General features: G+C 47.2%; 1 protein-coding gene across 1 annotated transcript; it reads right to left on the bottom strand.

Moving 5' to 3' along the window:
• Positions 1–951: 951 nt before the first annotated feature.
• LOC119465765 (uncharacterized) lies at positions 952–11,245 on the bottom strand. Its single transcript, XM_037726228.2, has 4 exons — positions 10,926–11,245; positions 8,669–8,908; positions 4,806–5,168; positions 952–2,290 (listed from the first exon to the last, which is right to left on the bottom strand). The coding sequence occupies exons 1-4, from the start codon at positions 11,205–11,207 to the stop codon at positions 1,685–1,687; spliced, it is 1,491 nt and encodes a 496-aa protein (XP_037582156.1). The 5' UTR covers positions 11,208–11,245; the 3' UTR covers positions 952–1,684.
• Positions 11,246–19,289: the final 8,044 nt, after the last annotated feature.

Genomic DNA, 19,289 nt, shown 5'->3' with positions numbered 1-19,289 from the left:
ATTTTCTCATATGTGAAGACAGTTGCCAAGGTTCACCCTTCGCGGTCCGTGCCAACGGAAGCCGGCATTTTTCCCGTCTTCCTTTACTTTGCTCCCGCGTCAGTCCATCTCTTCTCTGGAACACGTAGAAGATTTTGAGGTCCCTTCGCACGGCTCTTCTCATTGTTAGCGCCGACACATTCAGCTCCAAGGTCAGTCTGTTGATGCCCCTCCGTGGCTGACATTGGAATTTCTTACTCCCAATTGTCTTAATTTGAGAAAGAGAACACCACTGAGAAAGAGGACGACCACTGCGAGCTAAGTCCTTCACTGTGCCACGCTTGAGAATTGAAATGAATTGAATTCTGTGGTTTTACGTGTCAAAACCACGATTTTATTATGAGGCACGCCGTAGTAGGGGTACTCCGGATTATTTTGACCACCGCGATATCTAACATGCCCCCAATGCGCGGGACTCGGGTGTTCTTGCATTTCGCCCCCACCGAAATGCGGCCGCCACGGCCGGGCTTTGATACTGCGACCTCGTGCTTATCAGCGCAAGACCATAGCTGCTAAGCCTGCGCGGCGGGTGCCACGCTTGAGCATCCAATGGACAATCCTGGGGTGAACTTTTAAAATTATGGCGACCTCAGATTGAAAGTGTCCGGCCTCGCCCAGTGACGAGATTGTGGGTCGATGTTGTCTAGGGCGTGCCATTTCCCGAAAAAAAAATTCAACAAACCAGTACGAAACACGGTTGAAATACAGAAGGAAGATTGAAGAAATGTTTGTAGAAATGACATGGAGAAATGTCATTAGCAGGGGCTCTTACAAGCGGTAATAGGTAATTGTGCTCCTTCCAAAAACGGATCATGCCAACCAACCTGTGGTAGGAAAAAGGCTTGCCGACAATGCCAGTCATTTGTATCACTTCAAATGTTGCTTGTTTACGGAGGAACACATACACACGACTCAGAGCATGACGCCTCTTTTATAAACATACTTGTCCAACGTTCGGAGCATGAAATATTCATCACGTTAACAAAATTCTGTTTTATCTCGCCGCAGCTCATATGAAAAGCACAACAATCCTAAAATACAGGCGGCGTTTCCAGAATCCACACTCACTCATTCGAAAGCATTGCTCGTTATATCCCGTAACAACCGCATGTTCCTAAATAACAATAGCCGAGGGACGTCACGTGTATCCTGCGTCGTGTCCTGAGAACGGCGCAGCGAAGCTTCCCGACAGAAAGGCTTCGTCAGTACGGTAGCTTCGTTGCACAAAATTAAGAGTTCACGATTCTCTGGCACTCTCGGGGTGATATCACGGCAGTGTCTTGCACGGCTTACATCGTCAGCCAGTCACTCTTGAAGGCAAGGCCACATCAAGCGTCTTTTGCAGAAGCACCGCTTGGGTCGCCACCATAACAGATGTCACCTCTTCGTCGGTGGTCATTTAACGTGCCACCCACGGCAAACACTGTCAGCGCCAGCCTGCCCAGAAGCGCGGCTGATCTGTCTTCAAGTAGGCGATGGGCGTCACGTATCTCCTGCACCGTGTCCTCAGAACGACACAGTGACAGTTCCTGACCAACGAGCTTCGTAGATCCAGTTGCTTCGTCGAACGATTGCCCGGTATCACTCAGGGCGATAGCATAGCAGTCCTGGGCGGCTTACAGCGTCACCAAGTCTCAAGGCAGAGCTAAATCAGGTGTCTTCGCAGAAGCACCACCTGTTCCAACTGTTCATCGGTGAAGCGATGCCGACGCGCCGCTTGGATCGCCGCCGTAACGGACGCCACTTCCTCGACGGTGGCAGGCGTGCCACCGACGGCAAACACCGACAGCGCCAGCCTGGCCAGGAGCGGGAACCGCGGCTGATTCGCCTTCCAGTAACCCAGAGGCGTCACGGTGTCCTCCGTCGTGTCCTCGGACAAGTAGAGGCACAGCTCCTGTCCCAGCGGCGTTGTCGGTCCCGGCTGCTGGGTCGAGGAACTGTCCAGGTTCCGAATGTTCCGGAACAGCTTCTGGCCCTTGTTGCCGGCGTCGGCGTCGCGGCGTTGCACGGCGAGCACGGACGGAGGGTCGAGGTTGAGCACGGCGCGCTGCTTCTCGATGGCCTCCTTCATCTTGCACGCGGTCTGCTCGTCGCACCAGGCGATCTTGAAGCGAGGGTCGAGCAGCGCGCCCGCGAGCAGCACCGGGTCGTTCCAGGAGTGGCCGAAGTGGGTCTCCATGCTGCGCAGCAGGTTCTCGGCCATCGTCTTCAGCTGGAAGCTGTCCCTCGCCACCGCCCGCGTCAGACTGACCTGTCAGAACAACAGAGACAGAGCATGGAATGAAGGCTCACGAGTCTCTGCATTTATTTGGCGCGATCCCTAAGACGTAAATGAAATCGCTTGCCCAAGACACTTTTCAAAGCGAACGTTGTTTTTTTAGAGCGAAGCTGTCTATGGCTAGTATCCCGGGATTTCTTCGTGGCGTAACGTCGGCAGAAACTATCACCATCTATGGCTCATACCACCGTAAGGCAGAGGCTACAAGCACTCAGCGAAGTGAAGCGAACAGTGCGTACATTCTTTGGAGTATATGTTTCAATACAAAAACAAGGTCAAAACAAGCATCCGAACCAGATAATCGATGATAAAACACTCCTGTGCCTACATGTAATGCAAAGCGCGTAGCGCTCACCGCATACGTTTCCCGTTAAAGATTACTGTTGCGTAAGGCAGCTTGACTGTAGCATACGAAGCAGTGGGTGACGTAACTACACTTTCATGCGTAAAAGAAGGACCCGCCTCGCAACTTATTTGTGTTGTGACAGTGCTATGGGAAGGCCACGTATAACGAGGACACCTGAAGAGCAGCGTGCATATGAGGCGCGGCGAATTACTCATCTCCCTTTGTAGGTGGCACGAAGTACCGGCGCAAGCGAAGTCACAGGCCGCTGAAACGTCTTAGGCTAATAATTAGGTAAAGTCCGTGTGAATGTCGTTACGTGAATAATTTCAACCTACGTCGCAAAGGGTAATCGTTCTAGTTGTCTTCTACAGCTTCGCTGACCAACCACCTTCACAGCCTGGATTGGAAACCATTTTTTCTAGTCTTCCCCGTAGTTCGGAGTTCGTCGTCGTTTTTGCGCCGGATATATTTGTCGTTATATATAGCAGATAACTTGGAATCACCGAGCATGCGCTGGCAGCTGTCTTGACAAGTATGCAACTTGGGTATGTGTCACATGTATGCGCCCGTTCTCGGACAATCTCCCGGGATGGCCCAGACGGCCGAGAAAAAAACGGAGGAAAAAATTAAGGCAAAAAAAAAATGTTTCACAATATATTTTCTTTTTTTTTTTTAGAACGGGCACAGACAGGGACAACGACGTATTTCTACCGCATTACGTCTCTCCACGAATCGGTCACACAAGCGAGGTTATAGAATACAAGTGAATAACAGAGACGATTAGATTTGATTTTCATTGTCCGTGCACAATTTCAGAATGGAATCGCCTAACAGACCATGTTGCCACCGTTAATTCCAACTCTGACGTCTTCTACTCCCTGCTGTAACTTCATACGTTTTAATAATCCAATATTTTATGCTTGTTATTTGATGCGCTATGTTGGGTTGTTGCTTTTGATGTTCATCGGATAACTGTACATATTTCATCATTTCAAACTGTGCAGCGTGTAACCGCTCGGGGCCTGAATTCGACAAGAAAATAAATAAATAAATAAATAAATAAATAAATAAATAAATAAATAAATAAATAAATAAATAAATAAATAAATAAATAAATAAATAAATAAACATTCGCTGTTTCGCCCGAAGCATCGACAGCAAGAGCAGGGTGTATTCGAATATTACAAGAAGAAAGGCTAGTAGCTTTTTTACGGACTGTATAAGCTACCGTAAACGTTCGGTCGCTAACTAAAGACGCTTGGTGTCGAAAAAAGAAACAAACAAATATCACAGAGATCCAACGCACATGTCGGAATGTATACGAAGCGACACTTTCTTGCAGCGGTTAATCGAATCACATAAACTTGCCCCGTTTCATTACAGCGTTTTTGGCGTAAAGGAAATTGTCGCGCGCGCATGCGCGCTCGCGCACCTGTGCCACGCATTATGACACGCGCGGCGATCATTTCAAAGAGCCACAGTTGGTGTTGGCTGGATATAAGCAAACGTGTTAATGTGGCCTTATTAATCGTTAGATCATCGGGCTGCTGCGTTGGGGGGACGTAAGTTCGATCCCACCATTGGACACGTAATTGAAACTTTTTTGCTTTATGTACGATGCTATTTGGCAAGACAGCAGCAGCACCCGGAGCAACCACGGTCAGGCAAGTCCGCGAGCGTACTTGAGAAAGAAAGCTTCGCTTTAAAACTAAAAACAAGCGTGACGTCATGCAAGCGACCCTTGACAAGCGAACGCAACGCGCTGCTGCTTCTTCCTTTGCCACATCACTGTCGCGTCTCCGAAAGCGTGCACCAAGGCAGCAGCCTCCTCGCCTTCGAAGAACCGGCCGTGTGTTAGCTGCGTCAGCACCCACTTCTATAGCTCTTGAGTAGAAGCGACATGGCCTATCTGGACTCTCCTAGACTGAACGTGGCGGTGATATTTGCGCTGTCCGTTTCAGTTCGTTACTACTTGGTTGTTCTCATTTCGGATGTAAACATACCACTTCTGATCACAACAAAGCTCGGTCGAAAGTTAGCGCGCTGTCGTTCTTTCTCGTCCACCTCGCTTAAGCGCGACGGTCCCAGTAAATGCATGCACCAGACCAACTAGCCCCAAAAGTGCGCGCTCCTGGCTCCCACCTGCAGGTTCCTGAGCGCAGGCAGCACCAGTCCCACGGTCTCCTGGGGCTGCCGCAGCGCGTTGGTGGCCTCCTCGAGCGGCGCCAGTACCTCGAGCAGGTCCTGCAGCAGCGCCACGTCGTTGGTCGAGAGGCCCACCTCCTTGCAGGCGTAGATGCGCTCCTGCAGGTCGGCGTGCTGCGTGAACACCGAGCACAGCTCGCGCAGGCAGTCCAGCTGCGAGGTCCACTCGTCCGAGTAGCTGGACGGGAACGGGAACGACACGCCCGTCGCTCCGGCCACGGTCGCGGCGTCGCGGGCGCTGCGCTTGATGCCGGACACGACGCGGCTGCACCGCGCCACGAGGCTCACCACGTCCTGGTCCTGGAAGACACGACCGGTTGGAAAGGTCGGTTCATGGATTCGTGGAGTGTATCGTCCCAAAGCAACACAGGCGGAGAGATGCTGTGTGTCCATACGTTCTTTTTTTTTTGTCCACCTCTTTCACGCTGTCTTGGCAACAGCTTCACAGTGCAAGAAAACACTCACGCGCATTCACGCACACACACAAACGCCCAGGAACCGACCCCCCCCCCCCGCCTTTTTTTTTTTATCTCGAGCGCTTGTGTGCAAAATGGGGTCCTTTCGTGCGCGCGTGTGTTTTCTTGCGCTCTGAAGCTGTTGCCAAGATTGATTACTAACCAGCCTAGCTACAAGTTCCTCTAGCTCTTCTCTCGCGCTGTTTTCCCATTTTCCCCCAATGTTAATAAGAAAGCCCGTCTCGACCCAGCCGTCTGAACGCGCATGCACCACAACCAAGGCTGTACTTAAGACTGGCTGGGGCTTGTATATAGTATAGAATGCCACGTGTCGTCCCGACGCCAAACGACTTCGCCGGTCACAACCTTACAAAATACACCGCGACGCAGTCGGCGCTCGGCTTACGACTTACCCCTTTCCTCGATCGTCGAGTGTGGAGCGTACAGGGCGCGCAGGTTGTTAGCGCAAGTGCTCGTTAGCGCCGGCCTGCGCTCAGACGCGTACGGACCCGTTCTGCCCCCGCCGCCTACCTGTCCAGGCCTCGTTTGTCGCACGTGCTGTGCTCCCAATGTGCAGGCGCACTCAGACGGTCGGCGTACATTATTAGACACACACTTGCGACCTTTTTCACGATAAATATTTTAAACCCGCGAGGTTTTCTCAGCGCTGGTATATACTTGGCCTTTCCTGTAGAACCCGTACCTCGAGTCTCATTTCTGCACCTTCGCACTAGCGGTGGGAGTAATTAGCAACCCGCTTTAGCTGTTCTTACACGCAGGTTAAAATGTGCATTAATTAACGGCGGTACGCTGACTTAGGAAGCAGTGGCAGCGCACATTAATGTCGGGCCGTAAACTATATTGCTACACCTTATATACAGCTTCGTAAATGAGTGATGCGTGTTTCTACATTGGGGGATGCGCTTTGTTAGGTTGTTAAGCTTTGCATTAGTGGCGTTCATAATCTTTCACATACGACTTCTTTATATGCAGGGCGAATACATCCGCGCCTGCTCTGTTTATATACAGGATTTTATTGCTATACTTCGAGTAGAGTTGTTTCTTTTGAAATAGCACGCAGCATACAGTGGAATCCGGCTTCTTCAAGTGGATCACCTGCAGGCGAACACTACTAAATAGAACGATTAAATCATTTGCTTATTTAGTCACTTAAAGTCGAGCAGCAGTGCAGTTGTTCCTGCCAGGTCACATTTCCGAGATATATCGACGTCCATTAAACACCCACCCACCCACACACACACACACACACACACACACACACACACACACACACACACACACACACACACACACACACACACACACACACACACACACACACACACACACACACTGCTGAGACATTAGAGAGGTTTAGCTTGTCCGGTAATCGGGTACACGCGAGCGGACCGGGCGTTGGGGCGTTTTGCCGGATCCGTAAACGTGAGCGGCCCGTATGGTGCTGCCACCTGGTGGCGCAGAAATCAAACAGACAAAAAACAGCTAATATTGCAGTAACCAAGTGTATTCTACTTCCCAGCTGGTGTAAATTTTCGGCGGCAACACGATTACGCCACTGTCGAACATTTACACCAGCAGCGAAGTAGAATACACTTGGTTACTGCAATATTAGCTGTTCTTTGTCTGTTTGATTTCTGCGCCACCAGGTGGTAGCACCATACAGGCCGCTCACGTTTACGGTTCCGGCAAAACGCCCCCACGCCCTCACGTTTACCCCATTACCGGACAAGCTAAACCTCTCTATTTATGCTCGTTGTACCTTCAAAGGTACGTCCAGAGATATTGGAAGCGTGCCACGATGACCCATCAGCAGGACACTTGGGAGTGAGCAGAACCTTCGCACGCATCCGTACGAAGTATTACTGGCTAAAGTTCTTGGATTCTGTGCAACACTATGTGAGAATCTGCCAGGATTGCCAAAGACTTAAAATTTCTCCACTGAAGCCAGCAGGTCTCCTACAACTCATACAACCACCGGAAATTCCATTCGCAAAAGTGGGCATGGATTTACTTGGCCCCTTTCCTACATCGTCGTCAGGAAAGCGATGGATCATAGTTGCGACTGACTACCTAACTCAATATGCCGAGACAGGGTCTCTTGTTAAGGGAACATCCATTGAAGAACCTGAATTTTTTGTCACGCACATAGTACTACGGCATGGCGCTCCTAAAGTTCTGATCACGGACCGAGGAACCATATTTACTGCCCATTTGACACAGTCCATTATGAAACTGACGCACACCAGTCACGGAAAAACCACCGCATACCATCCGCAGACAAATGGACTGACTGAACGACTCAACAGAACGCTGACCGATATGTTATAAATATGCGTGGACATCGAGCACCGAACATGGGACAAGATCCTACCGTACGCAACGTTTGCGTACAATACCGCAGTGCAAGAGACGACTCGAATGACACCTTTCCAACTCGTTCTTGGCCGGACCGTCACCACACCCTTAGATGCAATGCTACCTGTAGATGAGACCTCCGAAAATGGCCATGATATCAGCGACTTCACAGAAAGAGCTGAAGAGGCACGGCAGCTGGCCCGACACCGCATTCAGCAGCAACAGCAAACCGACGCGAGTCGATATAACTTGCGACGAAGAGACGTCCAGTACGCACCTGGAGACAGGGTATGGGTGTGGACTCCTGTACGGATGCGCGGCCCATCCGAAAAGCTAATTCGTCGTTATTTTGGCCCGCACAGGATAATTCGCCGACTTAGCCCCTTGAACTACGAAGTTCTTCCAGAAGGTCAAGTAACCTCATCACGACGGCGGCATTGCACCGAAGTCGTTGATGTCGTCCGAATGAAACCCTACTACGACAGACACTAACAGACAATTGGTCAACAAGCATTCCAAATTACAGCCTGGAAACCACCGCCTTCTTTATAAGCATCGGGACGCTGCACTCTTGGATGGGGGACAATGACAAGGGTGCCTTCAAATCTCGCGCGCCAGCCGTCTCCTGCGCCCGTCCATGTGTTGCTAAGTACGAAAGATAGCAGCAGCGAAGCGGCCAACACGTGCCTTACACGTGCTCACAAGGCACGTGCGATCGGAGCAAGAAATCATCAGGCGGGGCAGGAAGAAGAAGACGGGTGGAACTCTTGCGAGAAGACCGTGTACGTTGGAGCGAGACTCTTGCTTAACTGTTTGTCGGGCACAAGTTCGCCCATCGTAAAGTAATTAAAGTAACTTCAATCAACTGTGTGTATCATATATATATATATATATATATATATATATATTACATGAAACACTTACAGATCGTGTTGCATATACATATACATTATATGAAAGAGTGCTCACCACGTCGAATGCGCTCCGCACGGCGCAGTGCAGGCGGTAATTGGAGCTTATGAACCAGTCTTGTTCGGACGCGTCCATCTCCTCCAGTATTTCGTGGCTCAGGTCGAACTCTCCAGAGTCCAGCGAACAGGTGGACACGCCTCCCTGGCCTCCTCCGTGGCTCGAGTCGCTCGCCCAGCCGGGGAACGAGAAGGTCTTGGCCGTGCGGGCTGGACTATCTATCAGAACTCGCATGATGCGCTGCAGAGGTTTAAAAAAGAAGAAAAAAAAAAAAGACATTACGGTCGTCACCGAACGAAGACCACAATCGTTTTTCATGCAGCGGCGTGGTCAGTACTAAATGCGAAGCATTTCTTGGCGAACATTCGCTACTTTGACAGTATCTATCTATCTAGCCGCCTACGACTTTGTGCTCTCATGGTCGTTTCGTTAACTTGGTACGTACCAAAATTGGCATACTATGACAAGAGTATATGACGAACATAAATGATATGTCATGACATGCGTGTCATGTAGGACATGAAACAGCCGCCTACGTCTTGGTGCTCTCATGGTCGTTTCATTAACTTGGTAGGTACCAAAATTGGCATAGTATGACAGGAGTGTATGACGAACATACGTGATAGGTCATGACATAAATGCCATGACATGCGTGTCATGTAGGTCATGACAATGACCCAGCGAAACAATTAACACTCAAAAACCACTGAAATGGGATCGGACGTGCGTACTAATTGAAGGAAACACTAAAGGATGCTCGTAGAAGTCATAGTCATGAGCATGACTTAGCAAAAATGACAATGACTCAGCCAAAAAACATTAACACTCAAAAACCATTGGAAAGGTTTCGTATCTGGGCACTAAGTGAAGGAAACACTAAAGGATGATGGTAGAAATTATAGTCATGAGCATAACTCAGCATAAATGACAATGACTCAGTGAAAAAAAGTATAGCACTCAAAAATCAATAGAATGGGTTCGGATTGGGTACTAGGTGAAGGAAAAGGCTACGTTTGTTGGTCTAAGTCATAGTCATGACCGTCACTAAGCAAAAATGACAATGACTCGGCGAAAAAAATATTAACACTGAAAAACCACTGAAATGGGTTAGGACGTCGGTACTAAGTGAACGAAACACTAAAGGGTGGTGGTTGAAGTCATAGTCATCACCATGACTGAGCAAAAATGACAATGACTCAGCGAAAAAAGATTAACACTCAAAAAACACTGAAATGCGTTCGGACGTGGGTACTAAGTGAAGGAAACACTAAAGGATGGTGGTAGAAGTCATAGTCATGAGCTTAAGGCTTTCACCTTAAGGTCTCTTAGGTGTGGCTAAAGGGGCTCCTGAGGACTCGTAACATGAATGTCATGACATGCAGGTCATGTAGGTCATGAAAAAGCCGCTACGTCTTGGTGCTCTCATGGTCGTTTCGTTAACTTGGTAGGCTCCCCGCACACTGCTTCGCATAGCATCGATTCCCACAGGGCGTGGGATCTGCCGGCTTTTTCAATGATAATACAGAGTTTTAGTGCACCCGGTATTCCGCTATACTCCGCGTAAAAGGTGGTGTCCCGAACCCTAACGTCCGTGACGTGTTTCCGGTTCCCGTAATCGCTTCCGCCGCATGCAGCCAGCGAAAGCATAGCCTTCGAGACCTGCATCTGTTTAACCAGAGGGCGCGATCACGGAGACTTCGATTTGGACACGACTATCATCATCAGCCTGTGTTTTTGTCCCCTATAGGGCAGGACGAAGGCTTCTTCTAGCAATCTTTAATTAATCCTGTCTTACCTTAGCTGATTTCACCTTGCGCCTGTAAATGTCGTAATTTCATCCTCCCACCTAATTTTCTGCCATCCTCGGCTGCGCTTCCCTTCCCTTGGTGCACATTGTGTAACTATAAAGGTCCACCGGCTATCTGCCCTTCGCATTCATCTTCTGGCTTCTAACCGGAATATTACAATATATATATATATATATATATATATATATATATATATATATATATATATAATATATATATATATATATAACCTCTACCACGTGACCGGCTTCCCACACTTCGCACACACACACACACACTTTTTCCACTTTAGCACTCCTAATGCGAAAACTTTAAAACTTGTTTTTTCACGTTCGCGATATATCAGTGCCCTTGAGCTGCCTACGATTCTCACAAGGATAGGCACCAAGCTCTCCTCAAACACAGCTGATGATGTTTATAAATAATAAATATAAACAATAACTGCGTACGTTCTTGTCGACGTTCCAGCGCTGGAGCGCCGATTCGAACACGTCGCGGACCGCGTCGGCGGCGTCCTGATCGGCGGCGACCCGCCTGAAGGCGACGCACTTCGTCTCGGTCTTGAAGTGGCGCGTCGCGTACGACAGGTCGACGCTCGCGTACACGTCGTCCGACTCGCCCAGCCACACGCCGATGACCGCCGAGATGGAGTCGGTGGCCGCCTTGCCGATCGACGGCGACAGGGCGTCTCGCAGCTGGCCCAGTCGCCTGGGGAGCAGGACGTCCGCCATCTTCTCCGCCGTCGGCGGTTCATAGTCGGGCGCCGCGACCTGCAACGGAGAAGGAACTTTCGTTGAAAAAAAAAAGAGAGGGAGAAAGCAAGATGGAAATAACGACCGTGCACTACAACCACGAGTCAGAAGCACAACTCAGAAGCACAGTTTAGAAGCTCAATTCAGAAGCTCAAGTCCGAAGCACAAGTCCAGGTCAGAAGTCCAGGTCAGAAGTCCAGGTCAGAAGTCCAGGTCAGAAGTCCAGGTCAGAAGTCCAGGTCAGAAGTCCAGGCCAGAAGTCCAGGTCAGAAGCACAAGTCACAAGACAGAAGCACACAAACGGTTTCTCCACGGGCAAAAGAACCGGAAGCACAGTCTACAGTCGAGCGCCTCTGCAACAAACGCTTCTACAACGAAATTACCTGTATAACGAAGGAATAATTCTGTCCCGGTTCTATTGTGAGCTGTGCGGTTCCCGACCTTTACAACGAAGTGGCCTGTGTAATGAGCTATGTCGGATGCCCCAAATACTTCGTTATAGAGGCAGTCAACTGCATACTGTTTGGGAGAGCCCCCGTCACATACCCCCCCCCCCCCCCCCTACGCGGAACAGGAAGCTGCAGATAAATAACCTACGTACCACCAACATTGAAACACGAATGGGAAATAACTGATCAGAACTCCTGTTGCGGGTAAATACACGGAAGTGAGTGGCGCAATCGCTCTGTAGCGGATATTTAAGCGTGAAGTAGTCCCAAGTGTACACTTTGGAGTCTGAATGAAGCCACTGTTAAATGTGCAGGTGAACCTGCAAACGGAAAAACGCACTGGTGTAGTTTCGGAATTTAACACGTTTGAAAGTGTGATGATAGTGCGTAAGTTGCAGGAACCCAATAAGCTACGGAACGTGCGCAGTGATAAGAACGCTATTTATTAGCGTACACAAAGGCGCTTACGTTTGCATGCAAACGCTATTTGGAGACTGTCTACTATCGGTCTCACAACAACAACAGGGTGCGAAGTTGAGCTATTGGTTAAAGCGTGAGAACAGCGCAAGAAAAAAAAATGTCAATGACATGCCTACTGCCACTATTTACGGGAATGCGCCGTGCATCGTCGTCGATCAGGTAAAAGCGCATGCAACGGGGACCGTATCAAAGACCTGTCCACTGCCAATGATGACAGGAACGAGTCACGCAGAACGGGCCCACGATGCGGCAGTCGGGCATGGCCTGACTGTCCGAACGTGGGCGCGGACCCGCTGCTGCGCTGAGTCGCGTGCTTCAGAACTTTCATTAAAGTTTTACATCCATCCATCCATGAGCCATTCCACTCTGAGAAGGTGATGACCAGCCGAGCTGTTTAGCGCACGACACAGAAGTGACACAGAACTTTGAACAAAGGTACGAACATATTTATTGTCCTGATCTGTGGTCATCGTGACGATAGATAGGTACGCACACACATTCGCTTATCACCTCTGTTATTAAATGCGTCCATCACGTAAGACAATGAATGGCTCATACCCCCTTAAGCAATGGTTCATACCCCCGTATGAAATGCAGCCTCTCTATTACGACGACAGAAGAGAAGTGAAACTCTACGCTGGAAATAAGGAAATCCTGTTTAAGAATTCTTCCCTTTTCTACCCACTGCCGCCCGATCCATGGCTAATCCCCCGTAGTGGGTTGTGCTATACATATAGGCACCAAACCAAACTAAACCAAATTATGAGCGGCAACGGAGCCAGCCTTTGCTTTTGTTGTTGGCTGTTTCACTCTCACTTTTAGGGGAGAGTTCTCCCGCGCGGACGCCATAAAATTCCGGATCCTAGCTATAAACAGCTTCGCTCTAAAAGAGAAAGAGAGAACAACAGACATATAAAAGAAAGACACCACACGAGCTATATACCAGGTGTTTCTTTCTATGTGGAACACTTTTCTTTTTAAAGAAACTCATATCTAGGCCCCTTCCGTTTTACTGGATAGGCTGCGTGACCAGGCAAACCTTAGCAGCAAGAAAATATTTAGCAAGCTTAAATTTTAACTATAATCGATATAATAACTATAAAAGTAACCAAATTATGCTAATTAACTTTTAGGCAACCATATCGGACCAGTCGGCAGTTTTTTTTTTCTGCCTCCTTCTGCAGACCTTGCGTTCTTTCTGCATTGCTGTGCTGCCTGTCTGCGGATTCCCTTCGGTGCAACTCATCGACACACCGTCAGCCCCATCAGTGACGGCATCAATCCCAAGCCAGCGGAAGCCATGTGTGGAGGCAACAACAACCACGTGTTCTTTGCAACCGTGGTGGTGCTATCTCAGGCCTTGGCAAAAAGCGCAATCTATAAATCGCCATCCCTAACACCGCCACCGTGGCCAGCGTACGAAGGCGCAAGCCATCGAGACCCTACCTTGGATTTGCTTCCAGTGACGCAACAGCCCTTGCTTGAGGCAGTCATGTCGACGAAGATGTCGGACTGCATGGCTGATTTGAACAGTTGGCCTCACGCTTGGCTCTTCGGTTGACACGGAAGCAACGCTCTGAACATGGCTCACGCATCGCAATTATGTGCTTGGCAGGTGTGTAAATTCTTCTCTATGTTCGTCAATAAGACCCATATCTGTTGTTGCTTCCATGCCCACAGATGCCTTGCGAAATTGCTTGCGATAGTTTCTCAATGATTTTCTTGTTACTACGTTCAGGATGTGTTGAATCTAATCCCGACCCTGGAACTCGATCGGCGGGTTTGGTATATAACCAGATAATTTGCCGCACCAACATTTCGAACAAGTGGCTGACCTTTTTCATTTACTAAAATACGTTTGCGCTCGATCTGTGCAGTGGGCTTAAGGGTCAGGCTGAGTTGGCTGCCGATGTAAAAGCAATAACATCTGTCCAAAAGGACATTGAAAATAAGATTGGCAGCATACAGAAGAGCCTGGAAACCACGGAAGAAAAAAAAAATCGCTCGATCGATTGACCAAACGATGGCTGGCTTCCAAGCGTCAGTAGAAAGCCTAACCACTCAGTATCATGGTACCTTGGCCTTACGCATTGAAGAACTATAGGACAGATTCAGACACGAAAATCTTTTTTCGTGGCATACCTGACTCCCGAGAATCGTGGCAAGACTCTGAAGTGCGCGTAAAAACGGTTTTCACAGGTGTGACTGAGAGCCTACTCGGCAATGCCATCGAATGCGCTCAGCAGTTAGGATCATATGCAGCTAACAAGTGCCGTCTCATCATCGTAAGGTCTTCAAGCTTCAAAATAAAAGAAGCAATTGTCGCCGCTCGCGCAAAGATAAAAGAAAAAGTTGTTACTGTGAGCGAATACTTTTTCACCCCTACGGGAAATATTAGCAAAACACTGCTCGAGTTTGCCAAAAAGGCCAGCCTGGGCAGTTTCCTTTCCGCCTTCGGTACAGAACATTGGTGACTGACAGAAAGCACTGCATGCATGTACGATACCGCAGCTGATAGCGTAGCACGCGCGGAAGGAACTTCCTGATAGACACCACATGGGCACGACTGCACACATAGCAAAACAGGGACGCGTGACGTGCAGTGGCAGTTGCTTACCAAATGTGTTCTTCCTTTTCTGCAGTATAAGGAGCGTGAGTAACAAACATGATACCCCTAGTTCGAATTATATTTAACTGAGCTAGTTGGTTCGTAGCTAAGACGAGTTTTGAACGCCTGAACTGAAAAAAAAAATCAATTGTTAGTACAGTGACGTCCTTGTCTGTCTTCCTTATTCCTTTGTTTTGGTTTTTTACAGTTCAGCTTTTTCAAAACTCGTCTTACCCTAAGTTCTCCCACTGACACTTGTAACGCTGATATCACTGTACGAACAGAAACATGGCTAGCACTCGCAAATACCAGGACCACGACCTTTGTGCTAACTGGACCTCGTTTTTCGATCTATCGCTGCGACCCTACAGCATGAAAAGGAGGCGGCTTACTCCTAGCCGTTTCCAAATACTTCCTATCGCAGTGCATCCGTGCTTCCAGTGAACTAGGAACAGCGTGGGCTACTGGAGAGCTTAATTTAGAAACAAAATAATCATTAGTGTTTGTTAAGGACCCCCAATTACTCCTGTCATATTGCTAAGCAACTACACGACGCAACTAGTATGATACTGTCTCGTTATCTTACTTTACCTCTTTCTTTTGTTAACTGGGCGTTTTTATCAGTGCTAATATAAAATGGAATTCTGAACAACCAACAATAAATCCTTTTTCCACGGTACCAAATAAATTTTCGACATCATGTTCGCTTATTTTTTTTTCCTTTTCACAAGTAATCACTAAACCACCAAGAATAACGTCAATTGTCAAAACATACTCTCGATATTCTTCTCACAACGAGCCATGATCTTGTTTCGCCCATAAATTACTTATCAGGTTTGTGTGACCAATCTTGGCTTTCGTTTGATATTAATTTATCTCGACTTAAAGTTAGGAACCAGATAAAAACCATTCGTGACTATTCGTCTGCTAATAAAAAAAAAAAAACATATCCCTTCTCGTCGCTGTTATCGCTTATCACAAGGCCCCATGGCACAAAAAAAAGTGTATTGATATCTGCAAAGTTATCTTCACATAAAGCTCGACAGAATGCTTACAAAGTTGCTTCGACCGAATGTATAACTGCATTAAGGAATGCTAAACACGACTTGCTACATAACGTGCTTTCATCCATGCTAACAACTGATCCAGGAAAGTTTTGGCGTGTCAATAATCCCAAACCAAATCATTCAATACACCTGGTTGACATTTCGAGAAATGCCATCCCTGATAACGAGTGTTCAACAGCGCCTAATAAAGTATTCTTGACTAATTTTTCCACCATTTCGACTACGTCAACTCCGGCAGCGCAGTGCTATGACCACCTTCCAATGTCACCGATTTTATTATTGACCCAAGTGGCATGGGAAACAATCAGAAAACTAAAACGCTCTTCATTATCTAGTTGTGATTTAATTAATGCCAAGTTTAGATAAAAACACTAGTTGTTATTGCTCAATATTACTAACGAAGATCTTCCAGCAGTCTCTTGATAACAGCTCTCTATCTGACGATTGGAGGGTGGGGAAGGTGATTCCACTACATAAACCAGGTAATAGGCATTCACTACAAGATTACCGGCTCATTTCATTCACCAGGATTCCATGCAAGATGCTTGTTTTCAAATCTAGTAAGGTTCCTCGAATCAAAATCATTTTTTACACACTCACGGCACGACTTCCGCAAAATCTATTCCTGTAGAACACAGCTCATATTATTCACGCACAAACTTAATGTGGTCATTGACCGTAGTTTCTTAGCTTATTGTATCTTCCTAGGCTTTCAGAAAGCTTTCGACAAGGTGAGTCACAAATTATTATTGTATAAATTAATTTTACTTAACGTAGACCGCAACCTTCTCGCCTGGCTCGATTGTTTCTTGCTAAACCTCTCTCAATTTTTTTACGCTAATAATGTTAACTCTTCATCAACTGCCGTCAACTCCCGCGTGCCACAAGGCACTGTGCTTGGCCCCTGACTTTTGATGATCTATATTAACGATTACCAAATTGTGTGTCATCTCAAGTGCACTTATTTGCTGACGACTGTGTAATCTCTCGCGAAATAGGCCACACTAACGACATAACGCATCTTCAATCTATCCTTAGCGGTATTAACAAATTGGTTGAAGAATTGGTGCAGGGAACTAAATAATAAATGTAAATCTATGATGCGTAACCCGATCCGCTTGTGAATTGCAAAATCATTACCTTAATTACACCCGCTTATAAATAGTGCCTTCTTGCAAATACCTAGGCGTTCACATTACAACTGACCTCACCTGAACGATTAACAGCAACTATGCAACTAACAATGCTAGCAAAGCTCTGGGATACCATCAAAGGAACTTTGCGCAGGCAGCTTTGAAACTAAAACGCTGCTTTGTATATCACTAATTCGTTCAAAACTGAAATACGCCGCATCACTCCGGGACCAGAACCATGAAAACTTAAATTATTCATTAGAAATAATTCAAAACTCCGCTCGTTTTATCCTACATTATATATAACAGATCTGTCAGTATAAGCAGTGTTGCGACTCGGGGGTCCGAGTATTTGTGGTATCCATTCCGCAGAAGGAGTGAGAGGACGTGGGGCTGGGCCCGGCACCCAAGACGTTTAAATACGCACGTTTATATTACATATTTACAAGAGTATTTCAAGAATTGCTGAAGATTGGAGGTTTTCATTCAAGTTCCAGCTGTCGAAGATCTTCACCGAGCGTGCGTCCCCCCCCTCCCCTCTTTTAACACCTTCGTTCCTTTTGTCCCGTCGCCTTCCCCCAATCGGGCGTCAGGAGACGAATTTCACCCCGTCCTGCCAATCCGGAGTTTCGTGGAACTTTTTCTCGGACGAGAGCTTCATGCCAAGCACAGGCACCTGTGCTTGGCAGGTCACGAACCGGTCACGAACGGGGGAGGGGGAGGCACACTGACCCCGTCTCCGGCGCGGCAGTGCGGGCGGATGACGAGTCACCTGAAGAAAGGTCCCCTCCCGACAGAGCCCAACTGCCGGCCATAATTCGTCATGGTCAGGATAGCTCAGACGGGGTCGACGGCGCGTTCACGGCTCATTCATTAGCTTCTTGAGCGACCGTTCTCAAGGTGAAACGGCCGATCACAACAGCAGCGTTATATCTAGCCTCGACCTGCGGGTTATTAACACACCGCCGTAAAGTTGCTCATCTGTGACTTTGTCATCACAAATTTCGTCGCCATTCTCTGTGCGATTAGATGATTTTCCCTCCCCATTATGTGTCATCTCGGCTCGACCAATCGTCACAAGGTTGGAATTCCATCACGCAAAACTAATGCTTTCTTTCGGTCGTTCTTATACCACCAACATCGGAAGAGTAGAATCACCTTCCTGTAAACTTTGCCACCACAGCTGACAAGGAAAACTTCAGAAATTGCTTAGCTAACATTGCATAACAAAGCCGTTTTACTGTAAGTTATTTCCTCGTTTGTCCTTTTTGTTTGTACGTTGCTTTTCGTAGTGACTGTAACCATTGCCCTCAATAGTGCCGTTTGGCCCTGAAGGTATAATAAATAAATAAATAGGCAAATAAATAAATAAATAACCATTTACTACCTTTAGGGCACGTGTTTTAATTGCGAAATTGAAGTCGAGGAAAGGGGAAGTCTTGTCCGCTTAGCAAAAATTGTCTAACTGGCACAATTTTTGAGATATACTGCCTCAAAATAGTGCTAAGGAATACATGCGCGTTGCAGTTAAATCAGTTTCCTAAAAACGGGCCTCAACGTCTTGGGACGAGCTTAACTGGAATGTCGAGGCATTTTTTTAGGGCGGTTTTGGAGACGGATGTCTCGTAAGTGGTGCTATAGTTTGAGGATTTCTGCGACACAGAAATCACTAACTCCTTGGCTTTAGTTACAAACATGAGCCATACATAATTACAAACATGAGCCATAAATTTAGTAATTAGAAGGTTAATAAGCATATTTTATTGAATTAACAAAGTCATCGTTGACATTTTTCTTGCTCTGACCGGTAAGTTTCCCGTTGCACTAAAAAATACAAAAAAAAAAACGGGTACCATAAAATCTGGTTGTCAGTTGTAAAAATGAGTTGGGCTGTATGTATTACTAAATAAATTAACTAATAACCTTCTATAATAATAACAAAAAAATTCTTAGCACGACCAGGAGGCCTCGTAAGCCACAAGAAACTCAAAAACTAAGGACCGGTGGCGACGCCGTTTAGAAGTTTCAGCACCACCCCGCAGTGACATCTTGGGTTCTGACGATGTTTGCTCGCGCATAGTTAACATCTTATCGCTAAAGATCGATTGCACTGTAATCCAAAATAGCAAGACTGAACTTGGCAAGTTTGAAGAACATTTACTGGGCCATAATGAGCCAATTACGAAAAAGAATTACGAAATAAAATTACCTTGAAATCCATGATTGTCACACTGAAATACTGGCGCTAGGATTTCGGCACTACACTAGTAAGAAATAACACTAACTTTCATTTTGTGTTCTAATAATCACCATGTATATTATCG

This window comes from Dermacentor silvarum, chromosome 10 (assembly GCF_013339745.2).
Source record: "Dermacentor silvarum isolate Dsil-2018 chromosome 10, BIME_Dsil_1.4, whole genome shotgun sequence".
In the NCBI taxonomy this organism is placed as follows: domain Eukaryota; kingdom Metazoa; phylum Arthropoda; class Arachnida; order Ixodida; family Ixodidae; genus Dermacentor; species Dermacentor silvarum.
Note: the sequence above shows the minus strand (reverse complement) of the source record. Positions and strands in the feature narration are given on the sequence as shown.

What these genes read in the sequence shown, in the direction of transcription:
- LOC119465765 (XM_037726228.2), bottom strand. Translation starts at nt 11,207, where the DNA reads ATGGCGGACGTCCTGCTCCCCAGGCGACTGGGCCAGCTGCGAGACGCC. An exon ending in GCTGGAACGTCGACAAGAAC is followed by an intron (nt 8,909 to 10,925) that starts GTACGCAGTTAT and finishes AAACCTCTGCAG; the next exon opens with CGCATCATGCGAGTTCTGAT. An exon ending in TGCGGAGCGCATTCGACGTG is followed by an intron (nt 5,169 to 8,668) that starts GTGAGCACTCTT and finishes CGTGTCTTCCAG; the next exon opens with GACCAGGACGTGGTGAGCCT.